The following is a 26,768-nucleotide window of genomic DNA, read 5'->3' on the forward strand; positions in this document are numbered from 1 at the left end:
TTCAAATTTTATCAAGAATCAGTAATAAACGCAGTTGTATAACGTTCCGGTACTGTTAATAAATAAATATAGGTATTGCCGAATAATTCCGAATAGCTTCGTATAAAAAAACAAACGAAGTTGCCTTATTTTTGGTGCATGCAGAATTTTAAAGGATGCATGTAACTTTTTTTTCAGCATGCACCTGGTGCATGTAGATTTAAAAAAAAAATTCTAGCCCTGAAATACCAACGTTGAATCTTTTTCTGAAGCAAAATGCATGCTCCTCTAAATTTTATGAACATTGTAAATGCTGTTTATAAACGTTTGTGTGATGTCACGTGTGTAACACTGACAGGAATGCGGAAGTAAGTAACAGCAACTATGCCAAATTATGAATCTTCGTTATTGAGCAACAGTTGTCGTGTAGAGTATTCGGAATGAGTGAAATCGGTAATAATGGTTTGTATAGTTGTTGTTAAAACAATAAAATATAAAAACGGTATTAGGAGCAGCAGTTGTATTACATGTAGGGGAATGGGGTTAACTATGATATATATGACCATTTGTGGACGTTCATACTGGTTTTACTGTCTCTGATCTGCGTCACCAGTAAAACTCACAATTTGCGACTGTATAACGAGCATGAACATTCGCAACTGGTCAAATACAACATGGGGTTATCCCCATAATGTAAATTTCAGTGAATTATGTAAAATAATAAGTTTTCTTTGAAAAATGGCAGGATTTAGCTTAGTCAAGTTTTCTTTGAAAAATGGCAGGATTTAGCTTAGTCAAGTTTTCTTTGAAAAATGGCAGGATTTAGCTTAGTCAATTGAGTGCTCGCTTGATGTGCTTGTGTAGCGGGATCGAACCACCTCTATGGATCCATTCAACTGATTGTTTTTTTCTTCGTTCCAACCAGTGCACCACAACCATGGTATGTACTTTCCTGTCTGTGGGAAAGTGCTTATACATGAAAAAGATCCCTTGCTGCATTAGGAGCGTGTTTCTTCTGATGACTACAAGTCAGAAGAAAAGATAAAATACATTTTGTGCTTTTTAATTCAGCGAATCAGATCTAACCACAAACTGTGACAAAGACAGCACAGTTAAACTTCCCACAACAAATTTTCAGGTTATAATATTTATCAGGTTATCTTACAGTTACAAAGTTTTCAATAAAAAGAAAATGATCCAAGTTTTCTTCAGTTGACTGTATAATGACCATAATATTGTTTGCTTGTATCAAGAAAATTTCTGCTCTGTAGAACTTTATCTTCAACTAATAGACCTTGGCACTAATGTTGAAAAAATCTTCTAGAAAGTTGTCATTTTACTATGCCACAAGTGTAAGAACCCTGCAAATAATAAGAAATAGAATACAGAATAAGCTTAAGTAACAATTTCATGTTGATCGAAATAAAAATATTTGAGAATTGTTCATAATAACCACGGTTCTTTGTTTCAGTACTTCTTTCTACAAAGATGCCTAAAGAAAAATATGAATCGCCCAATCCACGAAGGTGTCACACTATCATGTCACAGGATGAGCAGCTTGCAGGCAAGAAGTCTTCCTGGACTGAATTGGAAATATGTGGTAGGCTTTGTATCAGTTAATATGACTCGCATTATAGAATTACACCTGAGGTTAACATGCTTCTGACATTAACAATGTATGAAGACTTAAAAAGTACATTCACTAATTCATGTTATCTGCCATTTTATGCAACCCATTGGGTAAAATTAATAACAGAATATGAAGTTAATTTCTTTTTTAAAATGAACACCTTGTTAGTGTTTTTCTGAGATAAATAATTATGAATTCTGAGTAGAAAAGGCACTTTTCGGTGAATATAAGTTGGCTAGATAACAGTGGTGGTATGTCATTTTGAGGATTTGATAACTGATTGTCTATGTTAATTTGGTAATGAATTTGACCAACAATGAATATGAGTTTTGGTCAGTACTAGAGATTGATAGCATACTGATACTGGACATCTGGCCACAAATGTTGATTATAATTTGTTTAATAATATCAGTCGCCACTAACTGCTCTACATAATAATCACAGTTTGAAAAATAGCTTTAAGAAACAGAACTCCAAAGACTAATCTGGCATATTCAAAACTAACACGCCTGAATTCAGGATCCCCCAAAGCTTACAAAAGTCCCTTACAATTACTTAACCTTCTGACTACTGTATTAATTTTTGACAAAAACCATGTTGAGGGGTACAAATTTATAACTTTTACTTATATATTTTCACTTAATTTTTTTTATAAATACATAAAATAAAGTTTATATATGAATCAGTAAGTATTAGTTTTGTGGGTTTTTCTAAGTTTTATGATATTTTAGATCAGTTAATGTTGATTAAAATTAGGTAATATTTTTTAAAGAAAAAGTCACATTTAATTAGGCGGATTTGTGACCAGATGTGCAGTATTTATTTCGTTTATTCCCAATAACTGTTTTTCTGACCAGAATGTTTTTTGGAAACTAACTACGATTCACATCCCAATGTTGTATGATTTTCTTTGTTGATAAAATGGTCAAATTTATTATCAAATTAGCTGTCACAATCAGCTATTGATTCTTGAAAATGACCGTGATGTTCCGCCATTATTGTTGAGTGAAAATACCTGCCGAAAACCACTTTTTCAACTTGAAATTCACAGGTATTTTCATTGAAAAACGAAAAACAAAAGCTGCTATACACTAAATTAAATTGTTTCTTGTTTTTTTATTATTATTTCTGGTGAGTGCAAAACGGTGGGAAATGTGAGTTGGGGAATGCACTGTATACAGTGTACAGTATGTCAACTGGTGTGACATCGGGTGAGATATCTTACTTTTCGTGCCTCCCAGATGAGTTAACCAGTACGTGCACAATTTAAAAGGAATGAGCGACTGACATGGCGAACCTGTAAATGGTCCGCCAACCTTTCCTCCAAGCTACTGACCTGTGACGTCGTGCATACATTTGCCATTTTGTATAAAAATTAGCAGTTACCTAATGTGGCAGAGTGGGCGCTGGTATGTGATATATTAATATAAATACAGGGGTTTCCCTAGAGCGATAAGCCGACACGGCCCGTGCTCCCTTAGCCAGCCAAGTAAGCGCCTTCGTGTCTGGTAAGCGCCTTAACTGCAGGACCGTGTCGGCTTAATTTGTAACATGTATACAAAACAATGGAGCTGTGATCCGTAACGTCATTTTCTATCTTCTGATGTGAACAAACGGTTACATAATCTATTCGACACCTCAAACATAATAATACCAAATATTCAATTAGCATAATAGCGATCTGGCGACCGGTAACGAGAAACGGTGTTATCCAGAATACAGCGTATGCCTTATGATGTTTGCTAATTTTAATAATCATGGTTATTAATTTTAACGCATGCATTCGACATGTATGACAGCAATGTGACGGCGATTCAATGTCTGGAAGATATGTAACTTGCTATTTTAATTTTGTAAAGTCTTTGAACCAAAGTAATAAAAACAAACCGACAATGCATGTCAATTTGAATACACATGCCAGTTCAGGGCCGAACGACATGTCGGCTATCCCAAGGGCTGAGTTCAGCCAGACCGAGCGGAAACAAAACGTTCGCTACACTGTTTTGTGCGCTTCACGTTAAACCAAATGGACACGACGGACACCAATCAAGTAGTTCGCGAACGTTAGGAAAAACGTTTGTTGGCTGAACTGAGGAAAGCTCTCGGCGTAATATACGTCACGCTTCAGTCAGCTGACACCCACGTGTCAAGAGATATCGTTGCGGACATGAACAATACGATTACACAGGAGTAAATCTTGATGTAAATGTGTAGAAAAACAATAGTTGTTTGCATCAATGAATACCTAACTGCAGTTTTGTTATTTCCTTTGTCTTTGTTAATTTTGTACCTATGGTCGAGAGCACGCACTGAGATCGCGATCGCGGGAAATGTGCATGCAGTATTTATACAAATTGCAGTTAAACGTACACTGAATTAGTTTACAATAATCATATTTGTTAGATAATGCTAGATATATATTTGTTAAACTGTGAGATGACATTTAATAAGTTAGCTGGATTTTGTTTTTAAAGTAAAATTTTATTTAACGTTTTGGGGTTTTTTTGGTAGTTTTTTTTATAAATGAAATATACTGTGAAGTCAGCATTCTTAGCTTAGGTATTTTACAAGCAGAAATCACAACAAGCATTTAACACGACGCTGAAATCAACAACAACATGACACAAATTATGAAGTTGTTGGGGGTGGGGAATTGATGGGGTTTTTTTTTAGAAAAAAGCCCCCCTCCTCCCACACAAAAACAACCCCAACATGATTTGATGGATTGAAGACAAACACTTAACTGTTTTCAACTCACTACCCCACTTCTTTTGGCTTGATTTTTGTGTTATAATGATGCTAAATATGTAAGCGCCTTAAAAAAATCCTGGGGAAAGGCCTGAAATAATCTTATAAAAAATCTTTTTTTTTTTTTTAGGACCAGTACGTAATCTGGGTCCCGAATTATGGAAGCTTAGGCATTTGACATCCCTCTATTTGAATGACAACAACTTGAGCCACTTGCCAGCAGACATCTGTAAACTGAATCATCTTACCTACCTTGATCTGTCATCCAACAAACTACGCAGTTTGCCCTCTGAACTGGGAGAGCTTGTCAGTCTACGCGAACTACTTCTAAATCACAACTACCTGAGAAGTCTGCCTTATGAGCTGGGCAACCTGTTTCAGCTGCAGAACCTGGGTAAGATACCTCATTACCAGTGTTTTAACATTAACTATCACTTTAACTTTAATTCTTGTAATGACTTGTTTACAACCGATTACCTATGGTTGATTGGGCATGCCAGCGACCCATTGCCGTATTGTTCAAACAACATGCATTGGTTTTGTGTAGAGATGCAATAAAAACATCTTGCATTATTTTGACTGATTTAAGTTATTCATGTCACTGCTTTATAAATTTGTTTAAAAATATCATTCTTTGTAGTCTGTTTTTTCGTTCACTTACAAATTATGTGTAAAACATGTCAGAGCCTCCATCAAAAAGATGCTGTAAGGAACTTTATAAATTGGTGAAAAAAAGATATGACAAACTTAAAAGAAAATCACCCAAAACACACACAAGATGAAATTGCAAGCCAGTTCAGCACAGAACTTGTTAAAAGATCCGACAGTTGGTGATATTTTACTTGATGAAGCAAAATGAGTCGATGTGCATAAAGATTGTAGCAAATTGGTTTGTCAATTCACCAGCAAATTCTTTTTGTTCTTGTTGTTTCTTTGTTAGTAATTTATTACATATTATAGTAAAAGTTAAAGTATGTTTTGTTTAATGACACCAAGAAAGCACCATGATTTCTTAATCATCGGCTATTAGATGTCAAATATTTGGTAATTTTGAAATATAGTCTTAGAGAGGATAGCACATAATACGGCCTTTGATACATCATTCGTGGTACATTGCCTAGACATAATGGGGGTCACTAACAGGGATTGATCCTAGACAGACTGTGATACATTCAGCCCCCTACATATTATAATATTACTAAAATAAGATAAAACTAAATATGTAGGCATGGGGAGATAACTCTGGATGAGATTGTTATATAAATAGTCCCTTGCTAAAAAAATAAATAATACAAAAATATTTTTAAAATGTAGCGGGTTTCCAAGGTGCGTGTACAGGGATTTCAGCGGGGTTGAGGATTATAGACTGTTAAGCGAAGTTTATATGGGGCCATGTTCCTCCAGAAAATATATTTCAATTTTTTTTTTATCTTGGTCAAGGAAGGATTTCGACCCCCAATACCCTCCCCCCTGCACATGCGCCTGTTTCCTCTCTTAGATTATATGTCAAAATTACCAAACGTTTGACATCCAAAAGCAGATGATTATTAAATCAATATGCTCTGACACTGATGTCGTTAAACAAAACAAACTAACTTTACCCTTTCCAAACGAAATAATATTTATTTGAATATGTCGATTTTACCACACGTAAAATTAAAAAGTGAAAACAGTTATTTTCTACTTTAATATATTTTATTAAAAATATATACATGATCAATGTGTTATACAAACTAAACTTTGAAAGTTCTACCAACACTTTATAAAATATTAATTCTTAAATAGGAAGGTACTATTGTCGATAGTACGTTGTAAAGATCAAAACTGGTTTTAACGAAAGAATAGTATGTATCCTCAACCGAACGTTTTTTGTACAGCGCAAAAATTCTCATTTCATTTTTTTGAGACGAACCCTACAATTTCAAATCCGCAAATGCACCTGTTAACTGAAATTGACAACAGGCTGTCATTTGTGGTTTGTCAAGCAATGGCTGCACAGGCGACGAATCGAGCATATACTTTTGACGTTCTCCGTTCATAGCGAACACACACAGATTTAGGGTAAAATTTTATATGCATCGGGGATTTATCCAGGTATTCTGTGGGTCTGAACATAGGCCCCATCCCAAATGAAAGTGGCACTGAAAATTCCCAATTTCTGTACTAAAAATTCAACTGTTAAAGCTGCTTACGTAGTTTCATAAGGAGAAATGATAAACTCAAATATATGGGATCTGAGTCCACAACTTGGAAAGACACACATCTTCAAACTATCTTTGCTCAACGTCTACAAATCTTCAAATATGTCAAATGTACTGAACACCTCTGAAGTCAACTGACAGAGTGAACAAACTGACCACAGACAAAAGAGTAAAATTAGTTCAAGACATGTGCAAAGTGTGCTCTGCTTGTGCATGCTTGTTTAAATGTTAGACTTGCTAAAACCAAAAATAATAAATGCTATAGAAAATACATAAAAATTCTAAACTTGCTTAAAACGTTTCCAATATGTTCAAAACTAAAGCCTCACACACATACACACACACCAGTGCTCTACAAAGCAAGTTCAAATTTACTCTTCCCTGGCCAGTAAAGTATAATATTTTAGTCGCCAGCCACTTATATTTAATAGCCAGCTAATATATATTTGAAATTAAATCAATTCATCTGTCATTTTACGGCACATTACAAATGCCGTAATTGTTATTAGGACTGCATTCGAATGAACTCGTGAAGAGGTGATTCCTAGTTGTTAAATAGAAATTACAAGTTACTATTTGTGTCCGGTTCCACTAAAACAGTGAATGACTATTAACTATCATTATCAAATTCTGTACCCAATAAACGAATTTAAGCGAATTACTATTTTAATGACACTGCTAAAATATGCATTTAAATTGCAGTACTCATTAAAAGTTAAATAAAAGCATTGTGATAATATCTACCAGGCTTCAATATGTTACTAGTGGTTATCAATCGGCTACCTTACTACCTTGTAAATCCATAAATACTGTTTTGTAAATAGTTATGTCTTAAAAGCCGTTTAAAAGTCGAGTCATGAAAATAAAACATGTTTTCATCCTCCGCTGGTGAACATGACTTCCGACGTGATTAAAATGACATTCATGATTGGAGACGTTGTTATCATGGAGGGTCCCGTTATCATGATAAGCACGAGACGATTGGAGCGCAGCATAACACATATACAAGTCGACATTTAAATTAATTAACGTTTGAGTTTCAAACAGACAAGTAAAGACACAGTGGCTCAACAGTGTCATTTTAATATATAAATAAAACCTGGCTCTAAATGGGACAGGACCGACTTGATCCAAAACTGAACTGGGGCCGAATTATTTCCAAACGCTTGATATTCAAGTTAAGGGAGATAACATCGTAACGAAGTATTACCTCCCACTTAACGTCACCGTGTTTACTCTTGAATACTGGAAAATTGTTATTCATAGTCCGATTAACATGTTTTAAACTTTTATTTTTCAAACAAATTACCGATAGAAAACACGTTTTATGGAAGATAAATTGCTACTGGTCCACTGTGTTTTCCGATGTTCAGTTTTGTTTACAGATTAAAGTAAAATTATTGGACAGTCGCCAACTGGCGAATGTGATTTTATTTTTTAGACGCCAGGGAATGTTTTTAGTCGCCATGGCGAGTATTTTACTCGCTTTGTAGAGTACTACACACACACACACACACACACAGAGTGAAACCTCTCTAAATCAGACACCCATTAGATCACATACTTTAGAATTTCATAACTTTGCAAATTAGATGCAAATGTGCAAAGAATATCCAAAATTATGTCATTCAAGTTTGACATCATTTCCATTCAAAAAGGCATTCATATGTCATTTGAATATCAAGTACCGTATTTGACCGGAAATTAGCCCATGTCTTTGAATAAGCCCCCCTCCATTTTGATAGCATTTAAGAAATTAGGCCCTCATTCGTAAATAAGCCCACCCCCAACTTCGTCACCTTATAAATAACACAAAACTGCAAGTTTGCTCAAAGTTCATTTAAAAGGTCATACCTCCTGCAAATAATTAAACACGCAAATGTAACACAATATTTTACCACCAGTGAGATTTAGTAGTCTAACAGTAACAGTGTGTAACATTGTTTTCAATTTCATGCCTGCAGTATTTCTTTTGAAGTACCCAAACCCAAGTCTGAACTAAAACCAATGTCTATTTTTACCACCACACTGTGTCCGCAGTTAATGCTAATTAGGCAAATACCGTATTCTGATTGGCTAAGAACAATGGCCTAGATTGACAATTCTTTGTAGTGTAAGCTGGCTGCCTGTCAGAAACGTGTGTATACACTATTGAGTTTGTTGTTTTAAGTCTTCTCAGAATTAAATTTTGAATGTAAATAAACAGCACTGGTAACATAGAAGGTGCGTTTCTGATAATTAGATACTAGTAAAAAAAATTTTTTAATTAATAAACTATTATTTATTAATAACAAATGGAACACTAATTAATAGATGTGCTACTGGACGTTTTTCATTTTTTTCCTAGTTCATTTAATTATTATTTATTTTAATTATTAGTTTTTTTGTGTTTTTTTCAACAAAACTGGCCCCTTGTCTGGGAATAAGCCCACCCCATGCTAAGCTTACAATGAGTTGTCTTGGCCCCCTGGGCTAATTTCCGGTCAAATACGGTAATGGCTGATTGGAATTATAAAGTTTGTTTTGTTTGGAGCACATTGATTAATTAATCAGTGGCTATTAGATATCAAACATATGGTAATTCTGACATGTAGTCATCAGAGGAAACCTTATGCATTTTTCATAATGCAGCAAGGGATCTTTTATATGAACTTTCCCACAGACAGGAAAGCATATACCACAGCGTTTGTCCAGTTGTGGTGCACTGTTTGGAACGAGAAAAACCCCAATCAGCTGAATAACTGGATTATAGTAAAGTACAAAAGAGTTCTTTAAAGCTTGAGATTGTAAGATAAAGAGATTATTGCCCTTGTGTGGTAATAACCTCAAGGCCTATTTATATAAATATATAATTGGTAACGTATCCAATCTAATAAAAAATATGATGTTTTTTTTAGATTACATATTTTCACAATTTGATAACTGCAAATTAGATGTAAATTAATCATTTCACGACCCTTCATTTATTGACATGTACTAAGGTGATACTTCACAATTGATGTATGCATTCATAATAATCTTATCAAAAACGTTCAACAGCAACTGTACATTTAAAGCTGTGACACGTTCTGAAACCCCCCACATCAAATGCTAGTTTATTTTTAGGTAAGAATAACAAATAATGACTGATTGGAATTATAGTTCTGTATTTGTAGTTGTATTCAGTGTACAAAAACATGTATTAACCTTGAGATTATATGATAAAGAGATTATTATCCTCATTTGTTTCGGTATCGTCAATATATATTAAGAATAAAAATAATGTATTTTGCTCATCAGAGGCTTGCATAATACAATTTGTATTCTTAATATATGATACCAAAATATTCTGATAAATATATTTCCATTTTATTTGTTGTTAAGTATACAGGGGGTGGGATTTAGCTCAGTTGGTTGAGAGCTCTTCTGAAGTTCTTGCACAGCAGGATCTAATCACCTCAGTGGATCCATTCAACTGATTGGATTTTATCACGTTCCAACCAGTACACCACAACTGGTCAACGGCCGTGGTATATGCTTTCCTGTCTGTGGGAAAGTGCATATAAAATGTATCTGGTTTCCTCTGATGACTACGAGTCAGAATTCCTAAATGTTTGACATCCAATAGATGCTCCAGTGGTGTCGTTAAACCAAACAAAGTTTTTACTTTTTATTGAGTATACATTGTTTTCCATTTAATATGGTGTGTTAACTTTTTTTCTTCTTTTGCTTTGATAGGCTTGAAAGGCAATCCATTAGCCCCCGAAATCATGAACATATACGCTGAAGCAAATGGAACGCACAAACTTCTCACATACATGTTGGATCATTTACATGTTGCAAGTAAGTTTCATATAACTGAGTTGACTTGGTAAATTGGATAAATGTATCTTGCATGACATTTCTTCTAGCAATGATAACAAATGTAATGCAGACCTTGATTTAAAACAAAATTTGAGTGGAGTGATTAATTGTTCTACTAAGATTATGGGGAGTCATTTAAGATATTACCTTATTGATACCTTATAAATTCACATGCTAAGGGGAGCTAAATAATCACTCTCTTTGAACTAGACTCAGCGGAGTAATGGGGAGCGAGAGTGATAACTCACCTTAAATGGAGAGGTCAGGTCAGGTCATAGGGTTTTACGTGCACATTCAGAACAAACTGTTGTAGCTCACGCCTGTCCAGGCCTGTCTGAAAATTAAAAAAAAAAAAAAATCTGTATACTGTAAACGTTTTCAGATTTATGTTGTTTTTTAATATCTTATTCATTTCTAAATTAATTTATTTTTAAACTTTGCATTGAAGTATTACTGGTTTTGTCTTTACAGGAAATGAATTGAAAGGCACTATTGCTGCACAGAACAACTTTTCTAACTATCACAACTCAAGTAAGTGAAGTCTAATAACATGTTGAACAAAGTGTGTTGCCTAGATTCGTAAATATTTAAATACCAATTCCCAGCCTCCCTCTCTGTCTCTATAAGCCTGTCTGTCTATCTGTCTGTCTGTCTCTTATTCTTTCTCTCTCCCTCTCTCTCCCTCTCTTCTCTTCCTCCATATCTTTTATTTCTGTTTATTCATTCATCAATGGCAGTTTATAAATATCAGTGTATTATATTTGTCATCCTGGCTGTATACAAAACACCTGTATTTGTAAAATGTAAGGAAAGGGTTTTACATAGGCTGCTGGGATCGATCCCCGTCGGTGAGCACATTGGGCTATTTCTCGTTCCAGGCAGTGCACCACGACTGGTCTATCAAAGGCTGTGGGATTGTGCACATAAAAGATCCCTTGCTGGTAATAGAAAAGAGTAGCCCTCTCTCAATATCTGTGTTGTCCGTAACCATATGTCTGACGCCATATAACCATAAATAAAATGTGTTAAGTGCGTCATTAAATAAAACATTTCCTTCCTTCCTTTATATAGGCTGATGCATGTTGGCCAATCCCAAAACTGCAAATGTAACAGTAAATAAATATTGTTTAAACCAATAACGTGAGCTACATAATTGGCAACAAAAGCTGCTATCTCACCTTCCCATTCTAAAATATTTGTTACAAATGCAAACATTTATTTCTGTTGTCAGTATGTTTGAGAAAGTCACTAGCCCTCACAGAAGCTTTCACTAATGCCCTGTGTATTACAGAAATACAGTTTGATAATTTCCACTAGCCCAAACCAAACGTTCACTAGCTGGAACCGAGGGTTGGTGGATTTGTTGAACCTCAACATCGACATAAAATTGATGATGATTTCAAATTCTTATATGCCAAACCTTCAGAATACTGCAAGGTGGTATGCATTGGAATCACTAATTAATATTGCTGGTTGTTTTGTGCACCTTAGAGCAACCAGAAGTTGCTTTTTCTATTCAAATGGCTAACTTTGTGGCTGGTAGTTGATAATTTAATAACATCTTACAAACTGTTAGGCAAAGACAATATATATGTATTAGAATCTGCATGTTTTCCTGTATGAAGTACCAGTATACATTGTAGGTATAACACCGATCATTCTATGATGAGCTTTAATATTAAATTTAGTGTTAAATGAAAGTCACTGTACCACCTACTGGAAATGAAATAAGACAGAACTGAAATACTGACAATTAACAGATGTTTCTAATGTTTACAGGGTGAACAAAGTCAGTAATATTCCACAGACTGAAATTGAGTTTCAAATTAACTATCAACTACTTTTAGAGGTTTTACTATTGGAAATAAAATGAAAGATCTTATCCCACTCATCATGTTAAAAAAAACCCAAAACAAGAATAAATAAGAAGAACAGGTTATTTAAAAGAAATGGATAAACAAATAGAAGTAAATATTTTTAAAAACAACTCCTTTCTAATTGGTCTGTGTGTTCTGATGCTATACTTCCTCCTTAAACAGAAGAACAATTTTGAATGACAACTGGTCAAGTCGGCAAATATAGTTTATATGTGAAGCAGTCACTGAAATTAGTGTGAATTATAACTTATTTTCGTGTATTATTAATCCCCTACCCGTCCAACCGGGACTATTGTCTGTCGGTTGGTCTGTCCCACATACAGTTTTTTTAACTTTTTTTTCACACTGCCTATTTTGAGTATATCTTGAAATTTTGAGTGTAGGTATTATCAAGTAGAGATACAAATCAAATATGACTTTCATTGGGATTTACACATTTTTTTATAGAGTTATGACCAGATCAAGGAAATATATTCAAGGGCCATAACTCCATCAAAAATGGAATTTATCCATGTTTGACAGTTGTGGCCCTTGAACGTAAGAGTTTGTAGGTAGCACTATACCAATTAATTTCCGGCTGGGTCGAAGTTCGAGGTGCACCGAACTTTTGATAGAGAAGTTAACACCACAAGTCCTGTGATTGGTTATAAATGTGAGTGTGTTGGTTGTAAAAAAAATTATTTTTATCTGGGCTAAAAAAGTATACAATTTTAATTCATCTAGTACCACTGTGTCAAGTAGCCTTGTGCTTGGAACATGTATGGGGTACATGTAAAAAAAAGTACTAAAATTTTGTGCGAAACTAGGGGTGTTGTAAAAACATCTGGTTATACCGAAAATGATCCATGAAAGGTACCATTTTCTGCAGTTAATACTTTGAGGTAGGGGTTGTAGTACTGATATTTATGGGTCATAGTTTGGTTGATATATTGCATATAGTGTTTTTAAACACAAACATTAACATGGTCGCCTATCGGATTTGAATTGGTATAGTCCAACCTGTAGGGTCTGGTAGGGAACATGTATTTAACAGTACACACAGAAAGATTGCTTCATTTAATTAGACATTTTAAAGTTGTCTCAACATTGTCATATGTATTATACTTGTGTTCCATGATAGTATGCATTGTTTAATGTTTTTTTTAGAACATGAATGCATTATTGATTATGTTTTTTGTGGTGGTTTTTTTTATGGATAAAAATATACCTGACAGTGGTGGGGAAAAGCCCTTTTTTCCCGGTTTGGGACTGATTCTCGATTTCTGAGACTGAAATTATTGTTTAAAAACGTGTGTTTGCCGGTTCCACTTTTGTCATTCTTGTCGGTCCGAAGCATCCGTCCATTTCTATTATTGGAACAGAATTCGTTGCTTGGTACTGTTGCCACAGTCGGCCAACGACACTCTGACTGACACCAAGTCTCAGAGCAACATTTCTTTGCGTATTGCCATCCTGAAGCCAAGCAATAGCCCTTCCTCGATCTTCGATAGTCAGTTGAAGTCGTACCATTGTCGAATTTGGAGTGTGCACCGTACATGAACGCAAGCTCCAATTATACGGAAATTCAGCATTGGGAACATGGAATACACGTGCAAAGCGTGCAAATGAAGCGCTTTGTGAAAAAGCAAGTTATGGGCACTTAGCAGACCTTTCGCTTTCGCCCTAATTTACGTGCAAATGTAAGCATGTTTTCGCCATTAGCACTAGTCGACAGTGTCAATGACAGTGGATTTTAATTCATTTATGGGTTGTTTAGACCCACTTTCGTCAAAATGGAACAATACCATGCATGACATTATGGTCTAGCTAATATAACTGACATTCAAAAAATAATGTCGAAAATATCGTCTGACCCTTAAATTCTTTTGAGTAGTATATATATCGTCAGTCACTGAAGTCGGACATATAGTAGTGTCAGTCCACTGCCACTAGGCTAGACATTTGTCAGAGTCGCTGAGATGGTCAAGAGATTAAACAGATGTAGGCCTAAACAAAAACGTAATTCTTGGTGAGACTCAGAGAGCCATCAGGGTATTACACTCCAATTAAAACAAAAGACCCAGAGTTTGCAACTGGTTACAATCAACACCTGTCAACACCTGTGTACGCAGCTCTGTCGTGTCGAGTGTCCTAGTCTGAAGCAAGAGGTTTTTGTGTACAAACTGCTTGAAATAACACAGAATATACTGAAATAATCTATAAATGTATTTATTGTTAACTGTTCAATGTATTGTGTCCAATAATTATATAGGATTTTAAAATTAACAAGGTTTTCACCTTTTTTGTTAAGAAGTGGGAGTAAGCAGAATAGCTACATTTACTGGTTACCTCTAGAGCCAGTAGAGGTCAAATTTCATCCAATCAGTGATGACGTTATTAAGCTCTTTGTCTAAACATGTGCTAGCTCAGGCTGTCAAACGCTTCAACAGTGCCATCTTTTATTAATTTTCAGGACACAGTACTGAATACTCGTACTTTTTATACATACCGTATATTGCCATGTATTAGCCGACTCCTTAGATAAGCCGACCTCTTAGTTTGACCCTAAATATCTAGTACAAAATCATCGGTCTTGTGTATAAGCCGAAGTCATCTTTTGTCCAGCTGTATGTTGTATCGATTTCAATAATACTGTCTACAAATAGACTTGTGCTTTTCTTGTTTATTATAGTTGTTTTCCCTTTAATTATTACAAACAAGGTAATCGTGATCGCAATCAATGCGGCAATGCTAACATCTACCATGCCGTGAAAAATAATTTAGAACTGATAAAACATAATAAAAAAATAAATAATTCAAGCTGTTACAACATATCACTGCACACAAGTAATTAATTTATTCACTGGACAGTAAAAAGTAAAATCATTGAGGCATGTTTAATCCCCCACCACACACAGAAACAAAAGATCATGCGGTCCGTGACTGCAGCTGTTCACTGTATATGGTATGGTCATGTGACAATAGTGGGAGTAATTATCGTCCTGAAATTCATGTTATGTTTTTTCAGTCGGTAATGTTAATAATGAGCTTAATTTATTTATGGCATTACTTTACAGTTAATGCACCCTCCCAACAAAACAATAATATTAGAAATATAATACTTGTTTGAAGAAAAAACACTGTTTTGTATCTTAAATTTGTTATATGAAAGACTGGTCCCAGCACAGGTCAAACAAAGATGGCGGTCAGTTGGAAAGTACGTTTTTACCATTGAAATGACAATAAAACAAGTAATTTTTTTAATTATTATTCATCAAACTTATAATGCATTCAAGAACAAAAAACTGCATAATATTGCATGATGGGGTGTTTTATTTATACTGTGCACAAATTATTGTTACATAATCTGTGAAAGGCTTAGGGTCTAATAAAAATTTATAAGTCACGGTCGGGAGTATTTTCAAAAGTCGGCTAATACACGGCAATATACGGTATATGAGAATTAAAATTCATAACTTTTATTCCTTTTTTATATTATTTATTCCATTATGTAAAATATATACTATTTGTGGGGTGTTTTTTCACTGATGTGATAAAAAACTAAATTGTATTCAAGATATCACTATGAGTTTTTAAAAAACTATTTGGCAAATATCTTTTTCAAATATCTTTTTTAAATGTTTTTTTTTTTTTAAATTCCTTCTTCTTTCCTTCTCTCCCTCTCTCTCTCCCCCCCCCCCCCCCCCCCCCATCATCTCCGGTAGTGATGATATTGAGTGGGACCGATTGACAATTTTATTTTTCCCCACCCCTGATATATACATATATATATATATATATTTGATAAGAAACCTGTTTGGATGAAACTGTTTGTCTTGTTAGCATTAACACTTATTTCTTCAACTCCAATATGATGTTCATCAGCAGAGCATTTTTGAAACCGATTTGTTCGGTGTTTTGTCTATCCATCATCCATCCATCAAGTTTTCCCTTGAAGTCTTTCTAGTAGAGTTTTGATTGAATTGTTTTGAAACTTTGTACAGGGATTCTCTGGGTCAGTTTCTAGTAAATTCTACATCCTGTAATATATTTTATTTTTGCAGGATTAAATTTTTGCAATTTAATGAAAATGAGTCAATTCGCGAACATAAATGTTTTTTAATATCAATAATTTGTAACCGTAAAAAGATATTTTTTGATTACATTACATAAGGTGCTAAATGTGTGCACATTTTTGTAATCTTCATAATTGGTATAAAAAAAACAAATCCAAGACAAAATGAGATTTGAAGACGCAATGCTAGCTCAAGTTCAATTTAAACAATATTTATTGCTGTCAAAATACTAGATCAATACGGTTTGTGATTGACCAACAACCAATAACCTTAAGGTGAAGATGAAATGTGTACTATGTGTATAGTATTATTGTACAAACTAAGGCAGGATTTTTCCATTTTCACATTTGTAACATACTGGGATAAATTTACATCAGTCGTTTAACACGTGAGTTGCTTTTATCTGATGGAACTGATCACCAGCACATATAACAAAATTATACAAAACGTTTTAGTGTTAATATTGTTTATTATCATGCGTGTACATAAAGGATTCATCACAAGTGTTTTTTAATATGGAAATACCTCGTCTATGTTAATTGGTAGTTGTCGAGGCTCTGCTGAGACAAATACTGATTAACTAGACAAGATTGATACTTTCCATATTAAAAAAACACTAGTAACAAATTCTATTTGTTCTATAACACTTCTAAAATAACATTTTAATTTGATATTTAATAAGTCGAAGTTCTGAAGTCGCCTTGAGCACCAGTAATATGACATTAGTGCAATTAGCACAAATGTAGTTTGACGTCACACACTTCAACTAAATCTCATCAAAACATTACGCTGAGGTATACAAGTCTTGTTGGCGGTAAACAAATAACCCATTGACAACAAAACATTATTAACCGAGTTAATAATAATAAATATCAAATGGGTTTATGACATGGATATTATGGATACGTTAAAGGATAAATGTACTTATATATGGCTTTCTTGATTTGACTTTTAAAGTGTTGCATTGTTACTACCAGCATTGTACAGTGGAAATTAATGATGTCTGGTCGAACAAAGCAAAATTTTTAAAGTCTAATTTTCATCAGCCTTTATTTGCATGTGGAATTTATTTTCATGAATTTTATTCACACGAAAAATGTGAAAATAGATTACAAACAAAAGTAAAGTATTTTATAGTTCAAATAGATATATAATCTCATTTCAAAAGTTTTATTAAATTTTCACAAATTGAAATTGTAGTTTAACATTGATAATTTTAAAATTTGTCTCCTAAAGTTTTGAATGGACCATTCTAAAACTTAAGACAGGTATTTTATGAGGAACTAACAGCGAGAGATTTCAAAATTTTAGAATGTTAATTTTATTAAATTTTAACAAATTAAGATTAAAGTTTAATATTGAATATATTAAAGTCTATAATCTCATAGTTTTGATTGGATAGTTTTGAAACTTGATACATAGATGTTTTGGAACATGTTCCAGAAACTAATAGAGATAGATTTTGAAACTAGAATTTTATACTCTTTTTTTTTTTTAAATTTAGTTTTAGAAAATTAAAATTGAAGTTTGACATTTAAAATTTCAAAGTATCAATTCATAGAGTTTTAATTGGGTAGTTTCAAAACTCAATGTAGGAATTCTTTGGGGCAGTTTCTACAAACGAACACTTGTTTTTCTGAACACTTCCCACATTTCAGACTCTTTTTTTTCGTAATACAAAGTCAGTTTCATCTCTGATACTTAAATTTTATTTTGGATCATCTTAATAATATCAGTAAGTCACTAAATTTAGTAAACTATATTTGTGGACAGGCTCTGTGATAAATGTATTCTTAATCCTATTTATGTCCCTCATTTAAGCTGAGACTACACAGCCACCATAAAGTGCTGGAGGGAAGACTTATCTGACTAATTTACTTATCTTATGGTTTCACTTCCACAGTGCTGGGATAACTAAAAACAGGCAAGAAATAAACCATTTTAGGTCAAATGTCTGATGTTGGTTAACAGTGATATAAACAACAGTAATCTGCTGTCAAAATGTTGCCAGTTATTTATACAACCAACCCGCTAGTAACTATCAAAACAGAATAATAAGGGTTTGTTTTTTTCACACGTTTGAATGGTATTCTGTAACTACTTTGTACCATGACTTGGTGTTTTTCTCTTTGATGTTGCATGTGGTGTAACTGCAATACCAGTTTGGAACGTCAGTATTGTGAGGGGCGTGACCTAAAAACTGTGCAGTTAACTTCACAGAGAAAAATAAAACTTAAGCTAATAAATAATAAAAACAAAAACAAAAGTAAATTGTGACAAATGGGTATTTTCAGATCAAAACTTGAAACAATGCAAAAAAAAAAAAAAAAAAAAAAAAAAAAAAAAAAAAAAAAAAAAAAAAAACCATTACACAGATACGAACTATTATGCACAAAAAAAATAATAATAAAAAAAAAACATTACACAGATACGAACTATTATGCACATAGTCTTATTCAACTATTTTAACTTGAACGTGCACTTTTGAGTAAATGATGAGCATTAGAAATGAAAATTACAATTTCGGAACACAGCAGGCGAACAAGCACTGTGATCTAATGTCACGCTTCCATTTTGTGCAAGTCGGGAATATCGCCTCGAATTTCCTGGCATATGTTGAACATTTTAATTGCCCATCTCGAATTTTTAGTTTTATTCTGATGTTTGGAAATTAAACATTCAAATCTCATGTGTCACAGGTTTGAGATAATGTTAGATCATCCAAGTAATCATTTTCCATACTAAAAGCCAGCTGTGATAATGCGTAATCGTCAAGATCTAAAAAACCAAAACATCCGCCAAATCCGTTTTCAAACCAAATAACCTCACCGCTAACCCACGCACAACTGACACAAGATCAACTGATGTAAATGGGCGCGAAAGTGATTACGTCATACGAAGCTGTCACATGGTCAGTTATGGTACAAAACAGTTACGTCATGGTTTTGATTCGTTAACTGTATTTAGACGGTAGGCACTCGACTCTGTCTCATGCTGCCGTCTAAATACAGTTAACTCATCAAAACCATGATATAACTAAGTTATACTTAATGTCTGTAGTTTAACAATGATTCATGCATTATTAATATTATATGAAAAAATAAGAAAAGTTAAAGTTTGTTTTCTTTAATGACACCACTAGAACACATTGATTTATTAATTGTCACCTATCTTGACATACATTTTTCATAATTAGCAAGGGATCTTTTAAATGTGCCATTCCACAGATAGGATAGCACATTCCATGGCCCTTAACATACCAATCATGGTGCACTGGCTGGAACGAAAAATAGTCCAGTGGGCCCACTGACCGGGATCGATTCTTGATCGACCACACATCAGGCAAGTGCTTCACCACTGGGCTTAATATCTGGTACAAGTGTTCTTTTAACCTCTGCCATCACCTGTGTGTAAAATCAAAGACTTGTATGTTGAATATAGGTCTTGTGTTGCTTAATGGTTCAGTGTGAAAAAGATAGAAAGCACCCCACATATTTTATTGGTGGTGAGTGTAGGATATGCTCTCATCCTTCACCATCTCAATTGATACTTTTTGGAACAGCTCATTTTAACACCATCTGACCTGTCAACAGCTTCATCAAAAGTGTTTTTCACCTGTATTAATCATGTGACATACCAACACTGATGAAAAGTTTCTTGCATGTGTCTTATCTCCACTGGAGTTCAGAGCCATGCTGTGTGGGTCAATGCAGGTTGTTGCCTTTCATAGATGTATCTGTATTTTAATACGGCACCAAATTAAGTTTACTAGTTTTCGCTTCCTGCGTCACAAACAAAGAGTACATTGCCCTGACCAGTGACCCTGCAAACTAACATGAGAATCGTTTACTCAATTTTTTATGCCTCACTGAATAGCCAGGTGTAAATTGTACATATGTAAATTGAGATCTCAGTGATACACACCTGTCTTCTGAAAAACAACAAATAAATATTTATATATATATATATATATAAAAATCCATTAAACAACAACAACATTGTTTTGTCCACTAAAAGCAAAAGTGAAGTAGTGGCTATTTTATTAGAACGTGTGGGGTGAAGTTGTTTTTAAACGTTTTTATTTGAAGCCTTAGATATTTGTTTAAATTATCTCTTGGAATAGATGAATGTAATTGATGTTTAAATAAATATACTCTGTTGCAACATAAAGTAAATGGTACCTCTGACCAACTGACTGCATTGTTGATCTGCATAGTATATAATTATTCATAGATATATCTTTGGTAAAATCAATCTACTTATGCATTGTTTTTCAGTTTGACCTCAGGAGTTAAGGAAAATATAAGTTACAACATTTCTTTTGGTAAAACTTTGCTAATAACTTGTTAATGAAAATGTTCAAAAACATTTAATTTATTAAAATGTTATTTTAAGAAACACTGAAATACATTTGGTTTTTGAAAAAAAGAGCAAAAAGTTCCGAAATGCCTAAATAAGCAGCAGTTATATACAGGATGGGGCCGTCACTCTGCATTTCACTGCATATGGGTGCTGTCACATTTACCCTGCTACAATTTAGAAATAGACTCTTTTTAGAAATGCTAGCTGAATGTCAACATTTCATCTGCCCACAAAATAAAATGGAAAGGTTTCAATAGTAAATTGGACATCGTAAAATATTCAGTCAACTTGGTGGTGTGATGACACTCTGTATGCACAAAAAAAACATATTTTCCCATTTTATAGACCATTCATTGATTATTTGAGGATGCTCATTAAAGGAATGCTAAATTAAGGCTTCTGGACTTCTACAGACTTTTTATTAGTCCTCTACTGGACTTGACGTAGCCATTGTTTTAGCCTTTACCAACAAATGCCACCTAGTGAGTGGGCGGCATGTTGATTCTTTGACGTCAGACCTGGTCACAGCCTGTTGACCCGGTCATAGTCGGTCAAAGACTTTGGTCAGTATGGTTTGGTACCACATGTTTCTTCTCAACAGCTGTAAATACAAACTCAAACTGAAACGACTGCAGTATATATATATTTTTTTTTTTAATTTATTGATTCACGTAATTATCTTTTTCTAATTTTAAATGCATATATTGATATAAGAACTTTGGGTAGGCATCTTTCCAACAAAAAACACTTCTTTTTTCATAATAGTACTCCTTTACGATCACAAAATGCCCTTTACACCATATGACTTATACTTGGCATTATCCATCCATATGTCCTGTTAAATTTTCTTGTCCAGGCCATATCTTCCTTGTCAATTCATATATGGCTTATTTTACAATAAAGGGCACCATTCACTTCCACATGGGTCCAAAAATAAAGTTTAATTGTTGGACTCAAAACTTATATTGTTCTGATGTAGAATGTGTACAATTTGTGTACATGTCCAAAACATTTTCAGCAAATATCACTGAGAAAAAAGTTATGACTCTTTTTTTCATCTGCCAACAAAGACATGACAAAATGTAAAACAAAAAAACCCTACATAAACACAAAGTCATTATTTATTTACTTCTTTCAATGTATTCCAACAAATTAATAATTAATTAATTAAATATTTGATCTTGGCCATAAATATATTATTTTGGTGTATTTGTATTAGCAGTTCATGGAAGATCTGACTAAATTTAATTTCAATAAAAGTATGCCAATTTAGCTATTGGAAAATGTATCAGTGGGCATTATAATTCCATGTTTATGCTTATGACAGTAGCTTCAATCTTTTTCATTTTAAGGTTACGAACACTACAATCTTATATAACAAGACATAAATGTAATTCATCCATCTAATATTGTGGTATTTATTTGCCAGGATGTCTGATTCATTATGAACATAGTATTTATTTCATCTAAGATTTGAAAAAAATCATTCAACTTTGAATATAACTATAAAGGGTCTTTAAAAGAAAACAAATAATGTTTCCTATTTTTGAAAATTGCTGATGATTATTAATGAATTCCATTTCATCCGCTGCAAATCTAACAGTTCATGGCCAAATGTGACATCTGGTAGTGTCCATAACCAATCAACTGTATGAACATATTTATTTTTATAAATGTTAATATTTCAGTTGTGCGTATCAAGTGTAACTTAATTTGTTTACATTAACACATTAACTGGTTGGGATGTTTTTAGTTTGTTTTTTTTCTCTGTTTTTTCCTGGTATATAGATAAGACTGTCTATAATTAAGCATGGTGAACTGAAGCCAGTGAATGTTATATGAAACCTTGGTAATCCTGGCCAGAGTAAAGCTGATTATTTTCAAATAAATCATAGCATGTGATCTGATTGCCAGGTTACCATGGAAATAAAGCTGTTATTTAACTTTATTTCCAGTATCCATGTAAGATGGGATGTTTTTCAATCTGCAATTCAGTAAGGATTATCCATAATTATCTTCATTTGTAAAGAAAATATCTTTGATACACAAGACAAAATTAATAAATGTTTAAGTAATATAAGCAGAACAAAGACAATTTTTGTTGTCTTGTTTTTGGTTTATGCTCATTATTTACTTTGAGCCTAGAAAAACACCATGAATGATTAAGAAAACCATAATAGGCAGCTTAAAAAAAATACGTTGTATTTTTCAGATCACATATTTTCAGAAGTTGATAACTTTTTAAATTAGATGCAAAATAATGAGTTAAAAGTTTGTTTTGTTTAACGACACCACTAGAGCACATTGATTTATTAATCATTGGCTATTGGATGTCAAACATTTGGTAATTTTGACACAGTCTTAGAGATGAAACCCACTACATTTTTTCATTAGTAGCAAGGGATCTTTTATATGCATCATCCCACAGAGAGGATAGGACATACCACGACCTTTGATATACCAGTCGTGGTGCACTGGCTAGAGCAAGAAATAGCCCAGTAGGCCCACCGGCGGGGGTGGATCCTAGACTGACCGTGCATCAAGCGAGTGTTTTACCACTGGGCAACGTCCCGCCCTTGCAAAATAATCAAGGAATGAAAGAAGGAAATGATTTATTTAACGACACACTCAACACATTTATTTTAACCGGCCTCGGTGGCGTCGTGGTTAGCCATCGGTCTACAGGCTGGTAGGTACTGGGTTCGGATCCCAGTCGAGGCATGGGGTTTTTAATCCAGATACCGACTCCAAACCCTGAGTGAGTGCTCCGCAAGGCTTAATGGGTAGGTGTAAACCACTTGCACCGACCAGTGATCCATAACTGGTTCAACAAAGGCCATGGTTTGTGCTATCCTGCCTGTGGGAAGCGCAAATAAAAGATCCCTTGCTGCCTGTCGTAAAAGAGTAGCCTATGTGGCGACAGCGGGTTTCCTCTCAAAATCTGTGGTCCTTAACCATATGTCTGACGCCATATAACCGTAAATAAAATGTGTTGAGTGCGTCGTTAAATAAAACATTTCTTTCTTTCTTTCTCAACACATTTAATTGGTTATATGACGTCGGACACATGGTTAAGGACCACACAGATATTGAGTGAGGAAACCCGCTGTCACCACTTTATGGGCTACTCTTTCCATGTAGCAGCAAGGGATCTTTTATATGCACCATCCCACAGACAGGATAGCATATACCACGGACTTTGATATATCAATCATGGTGCACTGGCTGCAACGAAAAATAGCCCAATGGGCCCACCGGCGGGGATCGATCCCAAACCGACCACGCATCAAATGAGCGCATTACCACTGGGCTATGACCCGTCCTGCCAAATAATCAGGTCAAAGGACTGTTTTTATTGACATATAAGCAAACATAATGTGGTGACCTTCCAAATAATTGGGTCAAAGGACTGTTTTTATTGACATATAAGCAAACATAATGTGGTGACCTTCCAAAATTAACAGATGCATTCATAGTCATCAAAAACATAAATAAATAAAAAAATCTAACATTTCCTTCCTTCCTTCATGACAAACATTTCAACAGAAATTGTTCATTGAAAGTTGTCCAGCATCCTGAAAACAATAATGTTACGCATTAGTTTGTTATTATGTAGATAAAGTAAATTGACATAATTCCAATAGTGATGTCATCCGCATTGAAAAAAGACCCTGTCTAATGTATTCATAGGCCATTTCAATATCAAGTAATAGCTGACTGGAATTAAAGTTGAGTATAAAGTTTATAATAAAAGATGTATTAAGCTTGAGATTATATGATAGATTATTACCCTTGTGTATTTTCATATCATGAGGAGTAAAATAATATATTATATAGCACACCTCAAAATTGAAACCACATTACAGTTAGATGATTTCATCTGGTATTGTAAAACAAATTCTCTGTTCTACTCCACCCACCCACACCCACATCCCCAACGGAAAATTGTGCCCTCCCTATTGAAAGATGTATTAATATATAATTGCTACCCCACTTTTTTCCCAGCTGTTGGCATCTTCGGATGTTCATCGTACATTATTTTTGTGTATATTGTAAAACAAATTGTATAACAACAGAAGAGAGTTGACTCAAATGAATTTAAAATATATATGCTTGGGTATATATTATATAGATATATTGTAGATGACAGAAAAAGAAAGAAAGAAAAAAACACCCTCACAAAAACAAAGCATTACATAAATACATGTAAAAGGGAATAAGTGATATATATTAATATTAATATATATATATATAGAGAGAGAGAGAGAGAGAGAGAGAGAGAGAGAGAGAGAGAGAGAGAGAGAGAGAGAGAGAGAGAGAGAGAGAGAGAGAGAGAGAGAGAGAGAGAGAGAGAGAGAGAGAGAGAAAGTGAGTGTGAGTGAGTGAGTGAGTTAGAGTTGATATATTTACAGATGTCAGAACATGGTGCTATGTAACATTAAAACACTAAAACACACAAATAGCACTAAGTATAATTTGTTTAACAGTTATAACCAGGTACAACTGTTCTTTGAAGGTAACCAGACATTGTCTGTAATCAGGTGTTATGTAACTAGACCCTATGCCATATGACGTAAGTAGACCAACAGCTCAATACATGTACATATATCCTTTTCAGTCTGCTTAGTCAGCAATCCACTATTATGAAATTAATACCTGAAACTTCGACAGTTGAGACCAGCCCAGTCACCCATACTTCACTTGGTTGACATTTTATTCTTCTTTAAAATATCAACAATAGCAATAGCTTATCACTCCACACACTTCATGTTTTGGAAGTGCAATATCTATCTGTATAGTGGGACAAAGAATTAGTTTGAGAAAGAGAGATTTTTCAGTTTTCACAGCCTGTCCTAATTACTGGTTTGTATAGCAGTTTGTGCTGGACCATTGTTACAGTTTAAGAGATGACAGTTTACGAGAGATTGAACTTTGAGTTGTCAAAGTTCGACTGTATATGATATTGACGATTCCGAAACAGACTTTGGTAATAACCTCTGTTTATTAAATTAAAGGAATGTGCATTAACAATTTTTGAAAGTTTAAAAAAGATTTTACAAAAACTATTGGTTTAATTGATGCCAGTTTCTATGGAGCGATATATATATATATATATATATATATATATATATATATATTTTTAAATGGATGTCAGTATCAAATACAAATACCTCATAATTTTATAAGAACGGGTTATTTTTAAATAGTATTTTGATTCAGTCTGCATAAAATGTGTAATTTAATTGACCGTCAAATCTATTTGCGACAGTAAAACCAGCATTAAAATGTTAAAAATTATAGGGATTCCCCAAGAACCTATTTTCATTTTTAGATGTCACCTCTCATACTTGGACTAACTCACATTAACGTCAGCAAATGGTCAATACAATAGTTGTTCCCTAATTAAAGTATATTTTCTATTGTTTTGATATATGTGCATATCTCTGTGATGATAAAATTGACAGTTAAAGTGTTTTGTGAGAATGGGTCACATATTTGTATAGCTACATAACAAACTGTACGGTCTGTATTGATTCGACCTGGTTTAGTTTTTCTGGCGAAATATATAATATAGTGACCAGTTTTAAATAATTAAGTCAGGTAATTGTTCAGTTGATTAAAGTGACCTATATTTGAAAGCACCAGCATGCTATTGATCCCGATAGAGGTTTTTGACTGATGCTGTGTTGTACATAGCTGACCATCACAAACGGCAGATTGATGTCGGTCTTGACAAGATGCCTTAAATATGTGATGACAAAATGGGTCATTTCAAGTTTAATTTGGATTAGTCTTATTTTCTGATGTTTATTAAGACTGATTCGGTGTCAGTGGTATTAATAGTCATGTTCAATGTATAATCAGGGTTTCTGCCACAGGGTACAGAGGGTAAAATTACGTACCATTAATTCTCTTTGAAATTAATAGATATATTTTTATCCTTTTTTTTTTTTAATAGATAATAGTAAGAGAATTTGGTAAAAAAAACACGAAATGCAGTCTCCAGTTTCAAAACATTTCAGACTCATAACCACCTATAGTCCTTCCCAGAGGGAACACCTTTTTTATACTA

The 26,768-nt window shown here is 33.9% G+C and overlaps 1 protein-coding gene across 1 annotated transcript in view; it reads left to right on the plus strand.

Moving 5' to 3' along the window:
• The window catches only part of LOC121379569 (CCR4-NOT transcription complex subunit 6-like), a 98,181-nt gene that overhangs the window by 4,048 nt on the left and 67,365 nt on the right, over positions 1-26,768 (plus strand). Inside the window, exons 2-5 of the mRNA XM_041508217.1 lie at positions 1,451-1,579; positions 4,488-4,751; positions 10,276-10,380; positions 10,873-10,932. Of these exons, the coding sequence (XP_041364151.1) occupies positions 1,468-1,579; positions 4,488-4,751; positions 10,276-10,380; positions 10,873-10,932 (541 nt within the window). The 5' untranslated portion in view covers positions 1,451-1,467. The remainder of the gene's footprint in view (positions 1-1,450; positions 1,580-4,487; positions 4,752-10,275; positions 10,381-10,872; positions 10,933-26,768) is intronic.

Source organism: Gigantopelta aegis, chromosome 8 (assembly GCF_016097555.1).
Source record: "Gigantopelta aegis isolate Gae_Host chromosome 8, Gae_host_genome, whole genome shotgun sequence".
In the NCBI taxonomy this organism is placed as follows: Eukaryota; Metazoa; Mollusca; class Gastropoda; order Neomphalida; family Peltospiridae; genus Gigantopelta; species Gigantopelta aegis.